Source organism: Diabrotica virgifera, chromosome 1, assembly GCF_917563875.1.
Source record: "Diabrotica virgifera virgifera chromosome 1, PGI_DIABVI_V3a".
Taxonomy (NCBI): domain Eukaryota; kingdom Metazoa; phylum Arthropoda; class Insecta; order Coleoptera; family Chrysomelidae; genus Diabrotica; species Diabrotica virgifera.
In genome coordinates this window covers 217,290,487-217,313,648 of record NC_065443.1, presented here as the reverse complement: position 1 = coordinate 217,313,648, position 23,162 = coordinate 217,290,487, and the positions used below count along the sequence as shown (strand labels likewise).

At 33.8% G+C, this 23,162-nt stretch overlaps 1 protein-coding gene across 1 annotated transcript; it reads right to left on the bottom strand.

Annotated features, from left to right (window-relative positions):
• Window positions 1-1,067: 1,067 nt before the first annotated feature.
• LOC114333487 (density-regulated protein homolog) lies at window positions 1,068-23,004 on the bottom strand. The gene is made up of 4 exons (XM_028283376.1): window positions 22,713-23,004; window positions 11,582-11,831; window positions 1,231-1,370; window positions 1,068-1,176 (listed from the first exon to the last, which is right to left on the bottom strand). Exons 1-4 carry the CDS (start codon window positions 22,806-22,808, stop codon window positions 1,132-1,134), a joined length of 531 nt encoding a protein of 176 aa, XP_028139177.1. The 5' UTR covers window positions 22,809-23,004; the 3' UTR covers window positions 1,068-1,131.
• Window positions 23,005-23,162: the final 158 nt, after the last annotated feature.

The window sequence follows — 23,162 nt, the reverse complement described above, 5'->3', positions numbered from 1 at the left end:
CTTACTTTTCAATTAGAATACGGAGCGCAGTCCAGTCCTCTGAATTGCGATTTTCGGCTCTTATTGGAGCCTCATCGGAAAGAACGTAGGCACTGTTCTCCATACCCTAACTTGCCCTAACTGACCAGCGCCGAGAGCTTTTCCCACCCATTGCAACCGAAGTGAAGGATTAGGTGACTAGCGTCATCTGGCAATTGAAAGATGAAGTAGTTTTCAATCCTAATAGCAAAATTAATAATATTGAAAATATTAAAAACATTACTAAAAGATTTTTAAATTGAAAACTTATTGGTACATTTCCCTGGTGACACCTCCAAGGCTTCTACAATTTGCAAGCCAAATGGATGCTGCAGTGAAGACAAAGGGAAGGAATTCTACACTATGCAATTCACATCCCCCGTCTGCAACTTGGTAAAGTTCCAACGGAAAATGCACCTGGTTACTCTACGGAGTAATACGACTATAAAATAAAAATGTATACCATTTTTATTCAGTTGCAATGCGAAGGCAAAACAATCTTACTTTTCAATTAGAATACGAAGCGCAGTCCAGTCCTCTGAATCGCGATTTTCGGCTCTTATTGTTTATCATTGTCAAAAATGTCCCGATAAACCTGGCCTCTGCTTAGGCAACTGTTTCGGAGAATATCATGTATCAATATAGAACGACATTATCAAAACATTAATATTTTGTATACTTCTAGTTTAAATTTTTATATTCCTGTTTTTATCAATAAAATTTTAGTTTGAATCAAAAATATTGTATTTAATTTACTAAATAAACAAACGTGTATTAAAGCGCACAAGTGCATCCTCCGCATGTTTAAAAGAAATTTCTTGAAAAGCGCACATGCGCGTCTCGCAAAAATTCAGAAAAAATTATTATAATCGGTTTTAATACATGTATAAAAACAATGGTTGAACAAGTATCGAGTTTAGTTTAAAAAAAAAACTACTGCCGCAAGCCGCAATGGTCAGCGGTATGCATTTAATTAACACAGCGAAAGGGTTCTAATTACAAGTTTTCTCGATGGCTTGGTGCAAACTTCAGTAGAATAAAACAACAACTGCGAACAAATAGTTTAATTTGTTATTATGACTTAAAAGGTAATCTTAAAAAAATATAAATAGTTTATCTCTTTTGGTCACCCAGATCTTCAATGAGATCCTCATCAATCTAAAAAAAAACAGAAATTACTACCAAAAATATCTCAATAATTTAATCACTTACTTCAGGCCACTTTTCTGGAATAACATCAAACAAGTCATCTTTAACATCTCCTTGAATAACAATTTCATCGTCACCTGTGACTGATGAACCACATGCAAATTTTGTACCAAAGAATTTGGCTGCAACTTTCAAATCAATATCTGAAAAAAAGATGTTGTTCTGAAACTGTTTTTATGCCTCAGTATTATCTGATTATTTCTTAGTGTTGATTTTGTCTGAATAAATATGTGTATATTATCTAATATATTTGTAAAAGCTTATTATATTTGCTAACACTCTTATAGCAACAAACATACATCCCATAAAGTCCAACATTTAACAATAAAGTATCCCTCGATTAAGATCATGTCAGAATGTAAAGAAACAAGCTTTGCAACCCGGTCAATAAAGGCACTGATAAACAATTACTGTACAGATCATATACACAATTTTGAGAGTGATTTTAAGATGAAACTCATGAAGTGTCTATTTGCAGAATCAACTGTATCTATATTTTTTTTATTTTTTGTTATATCATTAATTTGATAGAGAAATAGAAATAAATTTCAATTTTATGTATTTATAAAATAATTGATCGAATAAAATTTATTAGACATTTATATTTTTATTTTGTTTTAATGTAATTTTGATAATTTAAAGTTTTTTTCTCTTTTCTTATTGGCTTTGGATTGCTTGATCCGCTCAGCCACGGTAGATAATAAATTACTGTTAGCTACAATATCTTAAATATAATAACATAATGTACATGTGAGCACGTATCGCTGGTACCTATGATTAATGTGATTCCTAATACATTTTCAGTGAAAATAATAACTCTTTGATAAGTGTTGGCGATACAATTTTTTTATGCGTGTCCGCGAAGATTATAACTCCCAAAATATTTATGCCAAAAATATGTATTTCTTAATAGATGCCGACGAAAACAATTATGTCCCTTTCTGTTCTCGCAAAAAAATAATTCCTGGAAGATTTACAGCAAAGGAATCATTTTTCAATAAGTGACTACAAAAAAAAATAATTTTGTTAATGTATCGGCGAATACTATAATTTCCAAAAGGTTGTGGGGAAAACAATTACTTCTTTACAGATATCGGCGACAAAAATTATTGCTATTTACGTGCCCAAGAAGATTATAAATCTAAAAATATTTGTGACGAAAAGAATTATTTTTAGACCAGGAGCAACAAAAAATAATTCTTTTTATCTGTACATCCACGAAGAACATAACTCCCAAAATATTTATGACGAAAACATCTAGTTCTTAATAGATGACGACGAATATAATTACATATTTACGTTTCTGTTCTTGCGAAAAAAATAACTCCTTAAAGATTTACATTAAAAATATTTAATTAATCGGCAACACCAACATTTTTTTGCATGTACATCATTTTATCACTCCAAAAACCTTTAAAATAAGCTTTTGTAGATTAAATTCTGTTCAACCATTTCGGATATTATAAGTAATATATTACATACACACACATACAAGCACGCCCACATACATTCACATACATATCTGATGATATACTCGAAAAGTTACATCGATTGGTGATAAATTAAGTTGTTTCTGATTCTGTTTCTTGAAGTCAAAGCTTTCTTGGAAAGGAAGCAAAATATGTCTTCGCCGTCGCTTTAGGTATTATTCTTTTCGCCGCGCATTATTAGGATTCATAATCTTCGCAAACATAGAAATAGAAATGATTTTTTTTTTGCTGTCGTTCAACGAAGAGTAATTATTTTGGCCGAGAAATATGTAGTAATATTAATTTTCGTGGAAATATAATCAGAAATAATTCTTTTTACACGAAATTATTGTGATACTTTTCTTTTCACCGCACCGTATTAAAATTTATGGTCTTCGAGAAAAAATATTTTTCGCTCTAATTCATTCAGGATCATACTTTTCACCGCGCATTATTAGGAGTTATAATCTTCATGAATACAGAATTAGAAATATTTTTTTTCAATGTTATTCATCGAAGAATAGTTATTTTCAACGATAACTTTTTAGTAATTATAATTTTCATGGACCCACAAACAGAAATGATGTTTTTTTGCTAATACTCCTCAAAAAATAATTTTTTTCGCTAACACTTTATTAGGGATTATAATTTTCACAATCAATCGAAAATAATATTTTTCGCGGCGTTTATTGAAAGTTATACTCTTAACGGCATTTTTCGGAGTTATACTTTTCGTAGGCGGCGGCGATATAATACTTATGCACGCACAAATATACTAGGCCTGGATACCGCGTACCAAAAAAAAAGTTGATTAATAGCAAGCTGAAAATTTGTTAATAGCTTAACGGTGTCTAGTCGGACAAACTTTGATGTACGGGAACACTGGAACAGGGGAAGTTTTAATTGTGGAACAGGTTGCAGGTTTCCAACGTCCCATGTATTTTGTCGGACAGAACTTATAATTGATTTGTTACCCTTTCATTAAACTCTCATGCAAAAATCAGACTGCTATTTACCAACAATATAAATCCTGTCGTTTGACATGTTCTACGTGTCGGGCTGTTTAAAATTACCAACATATTTATCGGACAAACATTTTTTTGTAAAATAATTTTGTTAAAACAATTTGTAAGTTAAAAAATATTGCTTGTCTCATTAGCTTAAAAATAAATAATTACCAGAAATAATCAAATAAGAGAGCAACAGAGTTAGTCGTTCTAATAATTATGTTTGAAAATAAAAATTACAATGAAACGTCAGACAAAAACTAAAAGTTTAAATTAGATGAAAATCAGTTTTTAAACACAACAAATGCGTCAATGTCACTGAAACTGATAAATATCAAAATTCTTAATAAATAATGTAATCAAAGATTGTTTATCATGTATTGTTTATCACTGTTTAACTTATTGTGGTTTCTATGGACAAGCGGCTTAATTTTTTTATGATACTAGTTTCTGTGAGTAAAAATGGGACCTAGTATAAAAAGTAATTTGTGAATAATTTCATGTATGTACAAAGATCCGTTAGAACAAAGGTATGTAATCTTATACTGCTTGATAGAAACCAAACAGGAATGTAGCAGATTATCTTCCATCAGAATTAGGATGAGACAAAATATTTAGTCAATTTAAGATGGAATGTTTATTGATAAATAAAAACTGAATACTGAAACCTAAAATATAATGTATATACTATTTTTTTATTTTGGATAATATTTCTGTATTGATAAGTAAAAAGGTGTTAAGCTGTTAAAAAGCAATAGAAATCAACTAATTTTTATCTCTATTTTGAAATTACCTATTAAATTCAACTAAGCCTTGAAATTCAATCGCTTTTCATCGATTTTAATGCTGTAATGTTAATGTAATGCACATAATTAACTATTCTAATTAAATCGCTTCATGCTAAAAGGGCCTCAGTCAAAGAAATGACAATTAGAGTTAAACTCGTTTTTGTATTTTGAAACATACATCTACAAATTCGTGCTAAAAAGGCTTCAGTCAGATGCTTCTAATGCATAGCACACTTGAAAATCTAATTTTATGCTAGAAGGGTCTCAGTCATTGACTGTGGTCGTTCTAGCATGAAAAGTTGGTCCTTCATACTAGACTTTTTACAATCTGTCCCTTCACAATACACTGAATTACATGTATATTCGGATAATTGCGGGGGACAAAACAAAAATCACGCCATTGTTCGATTTTTAATGTACTTAAGGGGTTACATAGGTCTTGCAGGTAAAAAAAGTGACTTTTTAAAAAAAATTTATCTCGAAAACTAAAAATTATTTTTATTTATAATTGGAACATGTAAAAGTATAGTACTTAATGTACTCTCAAAAAAATTTTCAGCCAAAAATATTCATTTTTGTAGAGTTGACTGCAATTTTTCGACAACAGCCCTTTGTTTGCGGTGGGCAGCATAACTAAGTCCAGTCTCATCTTAAATCAAAAAGTTTCTTGTAGTTTATACCTCTGGCTAGTAAATGAACGAAGGAATTTAAAAAAAATGAAATTTGAAGATTTTACATAAGTTTAAACACATTTTCGATCCCAATTTTTCTCATTTTTTCAAAAATGACCATTTTTAAAGTAGTTTTTTTTATAAAACAAAAACAACTTCACCTAATAAAAATTCCTTCGTTCATTCACTAGCCAGAGGAAAAAGGGCTGTTGTCGAAAAATTGCAGTCAACTCTACAAAAATGAATATTTTTGGCTGGAAATTTTTTTGAGAGTATCTTAAGTACTATACTTTTACATGATTCAATTATAAATAAAAATAATTTTTAGTTTTCGAGATATAAATTTTTAATCAGTCACTTTTTTTACCCGCAAGACCTATGTAACCCCTTAACAGAGATAAAACGCTTTCAAAAAATTGAGAAATTCTTTCCTAGAAGAGGCCACTCATTTCTGCCTTGCGACAGAGATTTTAGCATCATAAAACGAGAAATCAGAAAGCATGATAGGTTCTATACTATTCATGAAATTACTAAAATGATAATTCAGTCAAGTAAATCTAACAAATTTATTGTTAAGGAAGTAAACACAGAGGAAATACTAGATTTCAAAAACTGGTGGCCCGTACTGTATAAAATAAATGCTGAAGAAACGAGAAAAAACAGTGCCTAAAGGACAAAAACAAAAGTTTATGATAAGCAGTATGATGCACATGACTTATGATTCAGAAATGCCAGGATTTGTTGTGGCAAGACCTTTCATTGATAGTTTTATTTTCCATACATTCGAGTTACAACAAAAATAACTGCCTAGGAACTTGTTAGGACCTATCGCCAAGGCTCAGGGTAAAGTAACTATTAATAAAAAAAAAGATTGAAGATATTAGGAAATTACTACCATACATACCAGAAGAACATAAGTAATTTTATGAGGAGGTTATGAACTGACCTACTTCCAATGAGAAAAATGACGTTGAAGATGAAGATTAAAGAGAACATTACTTTTTTAAATTATTTTTTATCAAACAAATTTATTTTAAACAAAAACCTTCAACAAGATTAATATGTTACACAATATTAATGTGTTAGCATTGTTTATATAGGGATAGTTGGTCAGCCCAATAGGAAAATTCGTTTGATTCAAATTGAGACAGTCACCAGATGTCCCCACAATTTCTGTCAGGGTCACGACGTCAAAATGCATAGACACCAAGTTGGATACGATCCTATTCATAACACCCCAACTCGCATACATATTAAGAAAAATAAATATATGGAAGAATATACATATTTAGAAATTGAATTAATGATGTCATGCTATTATACAGGGTGTCCCGAAAAGATTGGTCATAAATTATACCACAGATTCTGGGGTCAAAAATAGGTTGATTGAACCTCACTTACCTATATACAATAGTGCACACAAAAAAAGTTACAGCCCTTTGAAGTTACAAAATGAAAATCGATTTTTTTTCATATATCGAAAGCTCTCAGAGATTTTTTATTGAAAATTGACATGTGGCATTTTTACGACAGCAATATCTTAAAAAAAAATTAAGTAAAATTTGTGCACCCCATACAAATTTTATGGGGGTTTTGTTCCCTTAAACCCCCCCAAACTTTTGTGTACGTTCCAATTAAATTATTATTGTGGTACTATTAGTTAAACACATTATTTTTAAAACTTTTTTGCCTCTTAGTACTTTTTCGATAAGCCAGTGTTTATCGAGATATTTTGAATATTTGTCGAATCCACCACATATTTGTATATGGTTAAGTACGGTTATAGAGACCTGTTAATAATCTGAAAATTTATTTATAATTTACATTTTTAGGTATATTTTGAAAAAGAAGCTACATCTCGATAAAAGGTGACTTATGAACAAAAGACTAAGAGACAAAAGTTTTAAAAACACTGTGTTTAACTAATGGTACCACAATAATAGTTTAATTGGAACGTACACAAACATTAGGGGGGTTTAAAGGAACAAAACCCCCATAAAATTTTTACGTAAATGTATTGAAAAAGAAGCCGCATCTCAGTAAAAACTGGCTTATCGAAAAAATACTAAGAGGCAAAAAAGTTTTAAAAACGTTGTGTTTAACTAATGGTACCACAATAATGAATTAATTGGAACGTACACAAAAGTTTGGGGGGGTTTAAGGGAACAAAATCCCCATAAATTTTTTATGGGGTGGACAAATTTCACTATAATTTTGTTTTAAGATGTTCCTGACATAAAAATTATACATGTCCATTTTCAATAAAAAATCTCTAATAGTTTTCGATATATTGAAAAAAATCGATTTTCATTTTGTAACTTCAAAGGGCTGTAACTTTTTTTGTGAGCACATTTGTACTAAGGTAAGTTAGGTTCAATCGAACTATTTTTGACCCCAGAATGTGTGGTATAATTTATGACCATTCTTTTCGGGACACCCTGTATATGTTACGGTAAATGTGATTAAATGGGAATTATTAATAATTACCGGTTACTATTAATACAACCCGAATAGCTAGGTAAAAGTAATAAATATACCAGAAATAATCACATTGACCGGTTATTATTAATAAATCCCGTATTCAAACGGTAAACGTGATAAATGTTGAATACCAATAAGTTCTTAGAAGCTTGTGGGGTGGAGGGTTTACTTATTACATGTCTATACTAAATTTACAATCAAGATGCAGTAGAAATAAACAAACCAAGACACGTTAAATGTTACTAGGAGTACTCCTGAATCATAATTTACAATGTACCCATATACATTGTAAATCCTAAATCATAATTTCCAAAGTTTATACATTGTAAATTATGATTCGGGAGTGCTCCTAGTAGTATTTAACATGTCTTGGTTTGTAAATTTCTACTGCACCTTGATTGCAAATTTAGTATAGTTAGGTTTTTTGATTGATAAGTTCTGTTTAACTGTCTAAATGTATTGCCAAAATACGAGTTTGTTAATACATACTTATAGTCTAAGAGCCTGTACACCCTGTATAAATAATTATGTTAATGGTTATACTAGTGAATAGAGAATTAAATAACCTTTCAAATGAGCTATCACACAACCCCTACTCTCATTTAAAAAAAATCATCGATTACGTCATCACGCTCAGATGGATGACGTCACTAGTATTATATATATGCCAAAAAGTCCTAAGTTAAAAATAAAAATCGACCTGTCTGAGGATTTCTCTTGAAATTTGCCCATTCTCGAGATAATGAATTTATGCCAACTCAAACGTCCTCACTTATACTACAGTGTCGCGCCCGCTTGATTAGCAATTAAAAAACAATAGGGTTTCCGATATTGTATTGCAAAAACCTCTTTGGGATTTCATCAATCAATATTTAAAGAATATCTACCTACCTTGGCAACTTTGAAATTTTTAGATAAATGTCCGATTTAGGGTTAAAAATGGCCGATTTCGCAATTTTAAAAATTTTCAATCGCTTATATAACAAGAACTATTAACTTAAGAGAAAAATCACTAAAGACCTTTTCTGTTTGGAATGATTCAAAAAACCTAAAAAAAATTTGTATGATGCAAAAAGAATAATTTTAGGAAAAACCCCTAATCTTTCCCCTCGCCTGGCAAGGTCTTATACTCTTCAGAATCGCCTGTCATTGTAAACATTTCTTCTAAATGACTTACTCAAAGACATACTTAAATTTAAACCTTACAGGAGAAAGTTTATTTTACCCCCTAAATTTGCACTTTTCGATTCACCTGGTAGATACACGTGCACCGCTGATGCCTGCCAGGTCATGGTTTTTAGCCTTAGTGTGCTATAAATTATCACTAGACAAATTTCTAGCCTTACAGGACGACCGTTAGTCGGAGGGTTCACTAGCTCTTAGACTATTATTACATGTCTAGTTAGGATTTTTGATTGATAATTTTGTTTAAGGGCATAGGCGCAAAATGTCGCCTGACAAAATGTTTAATGTGCTTTAAATGTATTTATTTTTTTCGAATCCTAAGAAAACTAATAAATTTTTTTGAAAAATTTAAAGGCAGAGTGAAAGACTTCATGATTACCGAGGGCCGAAAGTCCCTGAAAACTTCTATAATGTTTATTTTAATAAGTTAGTTATTTTTAATTGCAAATATTTCATTCAAAAGAAATTTTTTATTCTGATGGACTTGAGACCTTCGGTAATAACGTAATCTTTCATTCTGTGTTTAAATTTTTTAAAAATACTTATTAGTTTTCTCATGATTCCAAAAAAATGAATACATTTAAAACACATTGAAAATTTTAACAGGCGACATTTTGCGCCTTTCCCCTTAAGTGTTTAACTGTTTTTACTTATTAAATGTCTAGTTGGGTTTTTTGATTGATAAATGGTGTTTTAATTTTGTTACCAAATACAAGTCTATTATTACTTGTTTGTTACCAAATATAAGTCTAGTTAGGTTTTTTGATTGATAAATTATGTTTAGGCGTTTAGCTTTATTACCAAATTCGAGTCTGTTTTTACTTATTACATGTCTAGTTGGGTTGTCTGATTAATAAGTTCTGTTTAAGTGTTAACTTTATTACCAAGTTTCCAAAATGCGTTTTTATTACATTTACCAGAGCTGTTAGGATAGTATTAATAATAACCGGTTAATCTAATTATAAAGGCATTATTAATCACATTGACCAACTGCTAAGGTTATTATTAATACAGACCGGTTATTATTAATACAGACCGGACTTATCACATTGACCGTAACATATAGCATGACATCATTAATTCAATTTCTAAATATACTTTTCTATATATTTATTTTTCTTAATATGTATGCGAGTTGGGGTGTTATGAATAGGATCGTATCCAACTTGGTGTCTATGCATTTTGACGTTGCGACCCTGACAGAACTTGTGGGGACATCTGGTGACTGTCTCAATTTGAATCAAACATATTTACCTATTGGACTGACCAACTATCTCCCTATATAAACAATGGTGTTAGCTTTGTCAAAATACCTAATTTCCAATACAATTTGTGATTCTAACATGATTAAAAAATTATTTACCCATGTTATCTTCTGTTTTATTCTAAAAGGGACCTAAGTCAAGAGACTTTATGATTTTTTCTGAAGCCCTCAACTTACCAAACCAATACTTTTTTATATCAAAAAAATCTTGCTATTGTTGGTACTTTATAATGCATATTTTTGTTTGAGGTATTTTAATTGCATTTATTGATGAAACAGTTTTATTTGATTTCTCGAAAACTGGGGTCTGCTAGAAGCTAGGACAAATAATCCCCGGACAAATAATCCCGGACAAATAATCCCCACAAATTTTTTGGACAAAATATCCCCAAGAAATATTTGCTGTCGAATAGTTTTCTAAAAAATTATACATGTCAAAAAAGTGTGATCTTTTCAAAAATCGTGGAAAATATGGGGTATGAGCTAAGGCCCCGTTTTACAACTACATACATTTTACTTGAGACCGTTCACATACCAACGCGCGTCTTAATGACCTTAAACGCACGTTAGCATGTGAACGGTCTCAAGTAAAATGTATTTAGTTGTAATCGCGCGTTATCAAAACGTGCCTGTCATGAAAACGAGGCCTTAGCTCATTTCCCATATCTTCCACGATTTTTAAAAAAACTCGCACTGTTTTGTCATGTAAAATTTGAAGTTTTCAGCATTGAATTGGAATTCGAAATTTGTTAAAATTTCGGGAAAACTTTTAAGAGAACTATTCGGCAGCAAATATTTCTTGGGGATTTTTTGTCCGGGATTTTTTGTGGGGGTATTTTGTCCGGGGATTTTTTTTGTCCAGGGATAATTAATTTGTGGGGATTTTTTGTCTGGGATTATTTATTTGGGGATTATTTGTCCGGACCCCGTCTGCTGACTGACTCCCTTTTAGCGTGAAGTGATTCAATTGGGAAATAAGCCACAATTTAACTTGAAAAAAATTATTTAATTAACGTTTTGACATCCACATCGGATGTTGTTGCCAAATACAATAAATTAAACAAAAATGTCGTTGCTTAGTAAAAAGTTCTTCTAATAATTTAATTTAATCTGACTCATTTATATCGGAAATTCAGACATATATTATACATTTTAAAGTAGAAGACTTTAAAATGATATTGCCAATAGTTATGAGTTGCGTTCCTGGGACAACTTTTTTGAAAGGTAGTTAATTCGATTACATGAAATCAACTTTAACTCAAGAATATCCGTCACAAAAATCATAAGAGTGTGATCGTAATCATCCCAATAATTTATTAACATACTAAAAAACTTACTCAAAATCGATATTTTTGCCTTAAGACCTTTTTATTTATCAGTACAGATTTCAGTTCTTGTAGGGGAGAAATTGTGATGACCTTTAAATTCAACTCTACTTTTTGAGTATATTATCTAAATAATATGACAATATGACTTATAATAATCTTACCAAAACTACTCAATCCTGTAACTACAGTAACAGACTTCTTTTTGCCTCTTGGAGCTCTCGAAACACACACTTGTTTGGGACCATCCTCCTTTTTTTTTGTTTTGATCATACCTTTGCCGCCACGTTTCTGTCTTTTCTTTTCTTCCTCGACAGGATTATCATCGCCAATTTTTACTTTTTCGAATTCTGATGGTAAATTAACTTCTAGCCAGTGCTTGCATTTTTCATATTCTGGATAGTACTCACAGTACTATAAAAACAAAATAGCTTGCATTAAAAACATTACAATCCTTTAGGGAACAAAATATCGTCGCTGTGAAATTATATCAATCCATTTAATTGAACTACAAAAATCAATTTTTGAGATATAGGTATTGTAACGAAAGAAAACTCTTGATCGGCGCCCGTAATAGTAAACAACAAGAGAATGACGTAATCTAATCTTCGCGGCGAGAATCCCGAGAATTCTGGAAGGTAAATCACGTGGGCGTGCTGACAGACAAATGGACCGACTGGTACCCATATAGCACACAACGTCCGATGTACGTCCATATAACGTACATTTAAAGTCCAAACGTCCATGGACCAAAACTGGACGTACTATGTACGTACATTACGGGACGTCCATTGGACGTTTGATTTCAACGTACATTGGACATCCATTTGTGGTCCATGGATATTTTACACAAAACGCGACTATTATATTAAGTCCCAATACAAACTAAATGAGAATCTTCTTGACAACGTTGTCGCTCTTCGCGCTATCGGTCGTGAAAGGTGTAGTATTAGGCAGGTACTTTTAGGGGATTATAGCTGTTAATTGTTGTGGAATACTGAAGGATGGTTTATTTATGATAATTCACAGAATGGCAAACGCGCTTGTAATATACAACAACGGTACTGACTCTAAAAATAGTTTGGAACAGAAACAGAACAGAGATTAAACCTCTTTTAATGTGCATGCTTCCTAGGGCGTCATTATCTGAATCTCGTCTTTATGAAAATACATCCTGTGATATATTTGTGTTTTCTGTTTATCGTGCAAGTGCAGTCGTGCATTAATGAAGTTCCTAGTTCCTATAATAAAGTATATATTATAATGAAGTTATAGTAAAGAGAAATAAAAAAGGTCTTTTGTGTAATATTTTTAAGTATCTATAAGTTTAGTATTATAAGGAACTATTTCCTATAAAGGCTTTTTGCTATGTATTCACAAAATTATGGATACTAGATTGCTTTCTGAAAGTGCCCTACAAATGTCCATAAGACGTACATTGAATGTACATAAGGTGTACACTGAAAGCTCCAATACAACGTACAATGTACGTTTGTAGCGGACGTTCTATGGACGTCCAATTTTGTGAACTCTGGACATTCGTTGGACGTCCATCGGATGTCCATTGTACCTTAGCGGGACGTCCATTGGACGTTCCAATGTACACAGATATACGTCCATTGGATGTCAATAAAACGTACTTGTGCTATCTGGGTATAGAGATGGGAGATATCGAGATGGGCGCGGATATTTCTGGAATGTTCCATTATAACTTTATCGCATATATAAATACGGCAGATTTGTAAATAGGTTTAGTGTATAATATAAATTCGTCTGTACAATTATATAAATAAAGTCGTATATAAATACGAACCGCTAGTTTTATTGTTATTATAAGTAATTACAGTAGTCACGTTATATTGGTGTCAGGTGTGGGGTAAAAATACAGTAAACTTAGTGCGATATAAATAAGTGAATTCGGAAAGACTTTAAAAGACTTTTGGACTTTATTCGTCGGGAATAGTTTAAAGTGCGTTGATTGTTCGGTATTCGGAAAGACTTAAGACATTTTGAAAAGTACGTGTGTGCCGACCAAAGATGTTGCTACAAGAACTGACCATAAAACAGCTCCGTGAACAATTAGAAGAGTACGAATTAGACAGCAGTGGGTGCAAGATAGTCCTACAAGCACGACTCAAGGAAGTCCTCACGAAGAACGGAGATGACCCAGAGACGTTCCACTTCCAGTCAGCAGAACAAGTAATCTTATCGAAATTAAAAACTGTTTCTGAAACGATCGATGAAACTTCTAGAAAAAGCGACGAAAAATTTGAAAGTGTTTCTCAAGTAATTAAAGACGTTTGTAGACAGAACAACGAGAAATTTGAAAGTGTTTCTCAAAAGATCGATGAAACTTCTAGAAAAAGCGACGAGAAATTTGAAAGTGTTTCTCAAGTAATTAAAAACGTTTGTAGACAGAATGACGAGAAATTTGAAGAAGTTTCTAGAACATTCGATAAGATGCAGAAAAGTGTAGAGACCGTAGAAGAAAAGATCAAACAACTAGAGAGCATGATAACCGATACAAAAGTACAACCATCAGTTAATGCAGCAGCGTTAGATCCTGTAGTGAAAGATGAACTACCGAGAGACGAAAAGTCGCATAATATGAGATTCAAATTACCACCATTCGATGGAAAGTCCTCTTGGTCCATATATCTTAGACAATTTGAAGCTATTGCGACCGCCAATCATTGGACCGAACAAGAAAAGGCTGTTTCCTTGACTGCTGCTTTACGAGGTGATGCTGCAGATATACTAAGGTAAATTCCTAAGGGTCAAGAAAAATGTTACCAGACCTTGTTCACTCGTCTAGAAAAATGCTATGGAGATGCTCATCTACAACAAGTATACAAAGCACAACTGCGAAGTAGAAGTCAACGAGCCAGTGAGAATCTGCAAGAATTTGAAGCGGATGTTGCTCGTGTGGTGCGGTTGGCTTATCCGGAGGCGCCGGACAGTATTTTATAAGAAATTGCGGTAGATACCTTTGTCAATGGGCTGAAAGATAGTGAACTACAGAAAGCTTTACGACTAGCAAGACCGAAAGTTTTACATGAAGCACTTGCTATTGCCTTGGAACACGAAGCAGCTAGCCAAGCTTCACGAAACAATCGAGTAATAGCCGTGGAAAAAGGCGATAAGAGAAAAGATGAACGTTTGGTGGAAATGGTACGGAAGGTGATTCGTGACACGATGCCGAAGAGACGCGTGAAGAGGGCTGAAAGAGTTCGTTCAAATACAGATGCTTCCTCGATACGGCCATGCGGTGAAAGTTGTAATCACCGGCTTAAAGTAGAGGAACGATTTTGCCCCGTGAGACGAACCACCGTAGTTAATGAACAATGGCAGCCCCAACAGTTACAACACGCCCAAGAAGATGATCCATGTATAAAAAGAGTATTGGATTGGATGCGTCGAGGTGAGAGACCTAGTTGGCAAAACATTAGTGCATGTAGTCCGGAAGTCAAGGCCTACTGGAGCCAATGGAATTGCCTGATACTAAAAGATGATCTTCTGTACAGAACCTTTGAGAACGATGATGGTACAGAATCTAAGCTTCAGTTGATTGTACCTAAAAGTAAAGTGTCAGAAGTATTGCGTCAGTTGCATGACGGTACATCAGGTGGACACTTTGGTATTACGAAGACTCTGCAAAAGGTTCGAGAACGGTTCTATTGGGTGAACTGTAAAGATGATGTAAGAAGATGGTGCCAGAAATGTGAACTGTGTGCATCCGGTAATGGTCCAGTTGGTAAAAAGAGAGCACCCATGAGACAGTATAATGTTGGCTGTCCTATGGAAAGAGTAGCAATCGACATTGCAGGTCCATTTCCAGAAACTGATGCTGGAAATAAATACATCCTGGTAGCCATGGATTATTTTACGAAATGGACCGAGGCCTATGCATTACCAAATCAAGAAGCTGCTACCGTTGCAGAGGTACTTGTTAAAGAATTCTTCAGCCGATTTGGTGTTCCCTTGGAGATCCACTCCGACCAAGGGCGGAACTTTGAGTCAGCTCTTTTCCAAAACGTTTGTAAATTGATTGGTGCCAATAAGACCAGAACAACACCCCTGCATCCTCAATCAGATGGGATGGTCGAGAGGATGAACCGAACGATGGGTAAACACTTGTCCAAAGTTGTATCTGAACATCAGCGAGATTGGGACCAACACATTCATTTATTCCTGATGGCCTACCGCTCGGCCGTAAATGAAACTACAGGTCAAACGCCAACCTGCCTGATGTTGGGTCGTGAAGTTCGTTTGCCCTGCGACCTAGAGTTTGGCTGCAGACCTTCCGAGGAACATGTTGCAGGTGAAGAATACGTCGACCGCCTGAAGTTACGAATGAACAACATTCATGAATTTGCCCGACAACACATCCAGATAGCCAGTGACAGAATGAAAGATCAATATGATTCTCGCTGCAAGAATGAAAGCTTCGAAGTAGGTGATCTTGTCTGGCTTTATAATCCACAACGTCGTCGAGGCCTGTGTCCTAAACTGCAAAGACAATGGGAAGGTCCGTATGAAGTTAAGAAGAAAATAAATGACGTAATATACAGAATTAAGAAGTTACCAAACGGTAAACCAAAAGTTATTCACATAAATCGTCTTGCCCCATATGCTGGCTCAAATGAAACAGAGGAAGCCCGAGTCCTCCAACAGGAGATGAAAGATGCACCACAGCCAAGTTTTAAGGAATTTATGTCAAATTACGCAGAAAGAAAGAGTGCTAGATTCGGCGTGACCACAGAAGTTCAGCAAGATCTGTTTGGTGTTCCAGAAAACGTCTCTCTAGCCCACTGTGTTGCCCAAGACCTCGAGATGACTAAAGGAATCTCGTCCGTATTCAATAGAAAGTTCGGCCGCCTGGACGAGTTAAGGAATCAACAACCTAAAATTGGAAGAGTATTGCGATTGGAAGATGGTCCTCGATCTTTGCTGTATATAGTGACCAGGAAGTCTTATACGGACACGCCAAGCTACGAGAACATATGGCGTGCTCTAACTAATTTGAAGAAAATCGTGTGTAATTATGACATCAAAGATTTGGCTATACCAAAAATAGGCCATGCAGTAGAAAATCTGGATTGGAAGATTGTGAGAAGCATGCTTGAAGTGATCTTCAGAGAAACTGGCGTACGAATTACTGTGTGTTGCATGAACCCGAAGATGTCATACCCTTCAAAGACAGTAGACTGCTATTTCTTCTTGAAGGGTGTATGCAGAGCTGGAGAGTCGTGTAGATTCCGCCATCCTGGGCCTTCATGTAGAGTTGCTGATCGGGACGCTCAGATCTTAAGAGGGGAGCAGTGTAACGAAAGAAAACTCTTGATCGGCGCCCGTAATAGTAAACAACAAGAGAATGACGTAATCTAATCTTCGCGGCGAGAATCCCGAGAATTCTGGAAGGTAAATCACGTGGGCGTGCTGACAGACAAATGGACCGACTGGTATAGAGATGGGAGATATCGAGATGGGCGCGGATATTTCTGGAATGTTCCATTATAACTTTATCGCATATATAAATACGGCAGATTTGTAAATAGGTTTAGTGTATAATATAAATTCGTCTGTACAGTTATATAAATAAAGTCGTATATAAATACGAACCGCTAGTTTTATTGTTATTATAAGTAATTACAGTAGTCACGTTATAGTATAATTGTTCCACTTTATCTTTGTCCAAACGTTCTGATTAATATTGAGGAGATTGATGAACTCAACAATAAACAGCTTGAACATCATGCCGACTAATAATGCCGTAAAAAATATTACCTGTCACATTTGTGTAAAAAATAAATGGGTACTTACTACTTACTGGAAGTAATCAAATTAACACCTTGGCTGCATTTAGAGATATTTATAAACGTACGTTAAGTGTGTTACAAGGCATATATGTCTGTATACCGTATACCCCATTTGCTACCGTGTGTTAAGACACAGTCAACACGGCCAACTGTTAATGTAATACGAGGTCTATTTATCTCATAACGCAGCCAAGGTGTTAAGAGAGCAGCAGTTGGTCGTTCTAACAATTATAGTTGAAAATTAAAATTAAAATGACATACACAAATACTAAAAGTTAAATAATTTGAAAACCAAATAATAGTGTAGGAAACAGAGGTTGAACCTTGCAAAATGGACACAAGTCCGGTTTTATTTTTTTTCTGGCATATCAAGGGGTGCTTATTATAAGACTAACTTTTTCTGAAAAAATTTCGCCCCGGAACCCCCCTTTTCACCCCTTTAAAGGGGGTAATTTGTGGTTTTTGCGGAACGTAGCCCTTCCTGTACCTTTTACAAAAAATTTCTTTTATAGAAATATGAAGAGGACTATATTTTCTACGATTTATTTCTGACAGCATCTCTCTATCATCCACCGTTTAGCAAGGGTGGCGCCCCAAAGTTGACAAGTTTTTAAAAAAGATTTTTTTAAAAAAAATATATTTTTCCCTAACTGCAACGGAAATTAAAAAGAAATTCTGCGAAAATTATTCACAAATAGATGATTGATTTTTTGGTATAGGTTTCACTTAAGGATAATTGCCCTTTTTTTAATTACAGGGTGTTACATTTTAAAAAACCCCTTTTTATACCATCTGAACCGTTTATGCTAGAGTAAAAAGACTTTCAGCGATTACCCATGTACTGGTGTTATTTACAAATATGTATAATGCACCCCCACTTTTTCCCCGAAACCACCCCAAAAAAAGAAGAATTAATAAATAAAGTGATTTTCTTGGAATCCTTCACACACAATGCCCTTCATTAATATGCTTCATATATCATTTTGTGCACGTTATTATTACCCATGCATGGACACTAAAAGCGATTTCCTAGTGCAAGCCCTGTAGCCAAAAAAAAATAAATAAAATGGGGGGTTGAAAATTTTTTTTTGGTTTTTGCTTTTTGATCATTATGGGCATATGCTTCATCAATAGTGCTTTTCAAAAATATATATGGTTATTGCAACATCCCTGCGGAAACTACCCCTATCCTTGAAAATATACTGCAGAAACTACCCCTATACCTTGGCGAGCATGTTTTTACGATTTTCTCATTACCTATTCATTTTTTTTAAACAAAACTTATACAAAGTTAAAGACCACTATTTACTCTAAAAATTAGGTCCTATTCATTTTTTTCGTTTAAGCAACCGTTACGGCACAGTGGCGCCGTAAACCTCATATATGCTTTGGCGGGCTCCAGTTTTTGTTTTTTTTTTTTTCGTCATCTGTTCGTTTTATTGATAAAGTACTTATGTAAAATAAAACAACATAGTGTAACCTACAATTCATGACCTATGCACATTTTACATTCTTTGCTCCCCAAAGCCACAGTGGTGGCCCAAAATAAATTTTTTTATATTTTCGCCACCTACACGCACTTTATTGCGTTAATGCTACCTTAATAGCACAATATTCACCCCTAAGTGGTCGCTAAGCAGTGGCGGATCCAGGGAGGGGTGATGGGGGCGATCACCCCCACCTCTCTCAAACCAAAGTGATATTATATTTGAAGATTATAAAAATATTCATTTATTTTTATAGAAAAACTTATATTAATATTATTTTTATAAGAATGACTTTTTATGCTTTAGCGACAGTGGCGGATCCAGCATCGTTAAGAGGCCAATTGGTTAAATTTCTATAAAAATAAATGAATATTTTTATAATCTTTGAATATAATATCACTTGGTTTGAGAGGGGGGAGGTGATCACCCCATCACCCCTCCCTGGATCCGCCACTGCTTAGCGACCACCTAAGGGTAAATATTGTGCTATTAAGGTAGCATTAATGCAATAAAATTCGTGTAGGTGGCGAAAATATGCAAAAATTTATTTTGGGCCACCACTGTGGCTTTGGGGAGCAAAGAATGTAAAATGTGCATAAGTCATAATTTGTAGGTTACACTGTGTTGTTTTATTTTACATAAGTACTTTATCAATAAAACGAACAGATGACGAAAAAAAAAACAAAAACTGGAGCCCGCCAAAGCATATATGACGTTTACGGCGCCACTGTGCCGTAACGGTTGCTTATACGAAAAAAATGAATAGGACATAATTTTTAGAGTAAATAGTGGTCTTTAACCTTGTATAAGTTTTGTTTAAAAAGAATACATAGGTAATGAGAAAATCGTAAAAACATGCTCGCCAAGGGATAGGGGTAGTTTCTGCAGTATATTTTCAAGGATAGGGGTGGTTTCCGCAGAGATGTTGCAATAACCATATATATTTTTGAAAAGCACTATTGATGAAGCATATGCCCATATGGATCAAAAAGCAAAAAACAGAAAAAAATTTCAACCCCCCATTTTATTTATTTTTTTTTTGCTACAGGGGTTGCACTAGGAAATCGCTTTTGGTGTCCATGCATGGGTAATAATAGCGTGCACAAAATGATATATGAAGCATATTAATAAAGGGCATTGTGTGTGAAGGATTCCAAGAAAATCAATTTATTTATTAATTCTTCTTTTTTTTTTGGCTGGTTCCGGGGAAAAAATGGGGGTGCATTATACAAATTTGTAAATAGCACCAATACATGGGTAATCGCTGAAAGTCTTTTTACTCTAGCATAAACGGTTCAGATGGTATAAAAACAGGTTTTTTAAAATGTAACACCCTGTAATTAAAAAAAAGGCAATTACCCTTAAGTGAAACCTATACCAAAAAATCAGTCAATTATTTTTGAATAATTGCCGCAGGATATCTTCTTAATTTCCGTTACAGTTAGGGAAAAATATATATTTTTTAAAAACATCTTTTTTAAAAACTTGTCAACTTTATGGCGCCACCCCCGCTAAACGGTGGATGATAGAGAGATGCTGTCGGAAATAAATCGTAGAAAATATAGTCCTCTTCATATTTCTATAAAAGAAATTTTTTGTAAAAGGTACAGGAAGGGCTACGTTCCGCAAAAACCACAAATTACCCCCTTTAAAGGGGTGAAAAGGGAGGTTCCGGGGCGAAATTTTTTCAGAAAAAGTTAGTCTTATAATAAGCACCCCTTGATATACCAGAAAAAAAATAAAACCGGACTTGTGTCCATTTTGCAAGGTTCAACCTTTGTTTCCTACACTATAAACAATAGATTCAAATAAACTAATAAACAACAAATGAGCTAATGTCACTGTCACTGAAAATGATAAATGTCAAGATTCATAGTACTTAAACATGCTGGTAGGTGGTAGGGCATGCAAAGGGTATCAAAGACATGCCATATTGTTTATCCTTGTTTAACTTATTGTAGTTTCTATGGAAAAATAGCTTAATTTTGCGGTACTAAGTAGTTTCTGTGAGTAAAAAAGAGACCTAGTATAAAAAGTAATTTGTGAATAATTTCATGCATGGGAAAAAATAGGGTGGAAGATATTTTTGTCTATTTTTATATCAAACCAACACAAAATTATGTCAAAAAAAAATCTGTCAAATGGCATTAGGCTGGTTTTCATAATGTTTTAATCAATACTTGTCTTATACTAAGACTTACATCCTAAGACTTACACTCTGAACGGACAAAAAAAACACATATTATTAAAAATGTGTAATGTGTATAATCAATGGCATACATGCACACCGGCCCGTACATTGGTGAAGGTATCATGTGGCTCACATGTATGCCATCGGCACGGAACATGTTAACAGAAGATAGACCTATTGCCCAATGTGTCAGTCGCTTCCTAAACTTTAACCCTTCGTTAGTAGCTATCGGTGTCACACACCGACAACAGAATTATTCATTCGGGATTTACAAAATAACTGGTTTTTTCTATCGCCACTTTCTGTACCTCTTCCTATCAACTAACCTCGTGTTAGTATTCATTCTTACCTACTTGGGTACAGTTGTGCGAGTTTTATAGCTATTTTCAGTGCAAGACTCCATAGCGACTAACGGTGTGGTTATTACTTTATTGGCATAACTTGCAGTTCAGGTAAAGATTTAGCATCTTATTATTGCATTTTATCGGTAAGTTTTGGTCAAATCTTATTTATAGATGTCCTTTGAAGCCGAACAAAAAAGTTTGTTGGAATTATGGGAAATGGTTCCTAGCGAATATTTTTATATTACAAATAACAATATGTATATTGTTATACTAGAAGACAGATGGCCTCAAAAATACCTAGAAAAATTAAATTGACTGTCTACAAAACACTAATAAGACCAGTGCTAACATATGGCTCAGAAACTTGGTCACTTTATTAACATATTATGTACATTAGCTATAATGAGTAGGTAAATAAGAAGTAAAAAATTGTAATAATATTATAATAACCAAGTTTCACTAATTGGCAATATCTTTAATACATTTACTTTTGATTGAGACTGGCTGAATGACCATAGTCCAAGCCAAAAAGAAAAAAAAACTTGGTCACTTACTCAGAATGACCAAGAACTGCTCAAACGTTTTGAGCGAAAAATTTTAAGACGAATATATGGTGGCATAAAAGAACAAGGTTTGTGGCGCAGGCGTTACAACATTGAGTTGTATAGAAATTTTGGAGAACCTGACATTGTACAATTCATTAAGGTAGCACGCCTTAGATGGATAGGTCATGTTATCAGGTGAGAGGAAGATGCCATAGTCAGAAAAGTTTTGGATCGAAGAGGGCCGATAGGACAACGAGCAAGAGGAAGACCGAGACTTAGGTACCAAGACAACATAGAAACTGATTTAAAATCTATTGGAATTAGAGCATGGAGAAGAGTTGCCAGAGACAGGGGCGAATGGAGGATTGTTCTGAAGAAGGCTTTGGCTCATAAAGAGCTGTAACGCCACTGATGATGATGATATTGTTATACTAGGGTTTTCATGTTATATCTGTTGTTTTTCAATAAAACATTTTCAAAAATATTTTTCAGCCATTCCTATACACAATATAAAATATTTGTATGAATTTTATAGCAATAACTATTTTTTTTAAATTGTCGGTCTCTGACACCGTAGCGACTCTTGATGCTCCGTTTATCCTAGCAACTAAGGGAGGATTAAGATGAAAGGTTACATTTCATGTAAGTAAAATTGAATTGAAATGTCAATAACCTCATTATTTGCTACCAATACTTCAACAAGCAAGACTTTTCATAATTTTATCCAAGCAAATCATCCCTAGTGCCAATTAAAGGGTAGTAAGGGATAAAAAATGAATTGCAAAATCTTTGGAAGGGTCTGGTAAAAAACGTCTCTTTTGCATGTATGTCGGTTTAATTTCACTGCGGCAATATATTAAATTATGAGTTTATGATGTTAAATTAGATAATATAAGTACATGGACCTACCTCAATTGGCATTGAACAATTACCGCAATACACTACTTGTAAGGGGTAAGTAATTCCTTCTCTTGGGCCTTGTTTCAATTTCTCTTCGACAGACATATTTTGGTTATAAAAATACTACAAATTTCAGTAAAAAATTGAATTTCTAGCATCAACCACAGTTTTCAACTAAAATAACCTCAACTTTTTAGAAATTAAATGTCAATGTCATAACCGGGTGACTGAATACTAAAAGATTTTGAAAATTTTTAAATTAAGCGGCAAAAAGATATTTTTCTTATGTTCGTGCTTTATTATTTTACATTTAAATATGCTATTCTACTTTTATTCTTATTCTTAGTCGTTAGTTCTTTTCTGTTTTGATCTTGCCAAGATCTTGCTTTTTGTAGGACATTTAATTTTGCCTTATATGTTGGATTAGGCTTTTCTCTATTTTTCTATTGTTTTTAATAT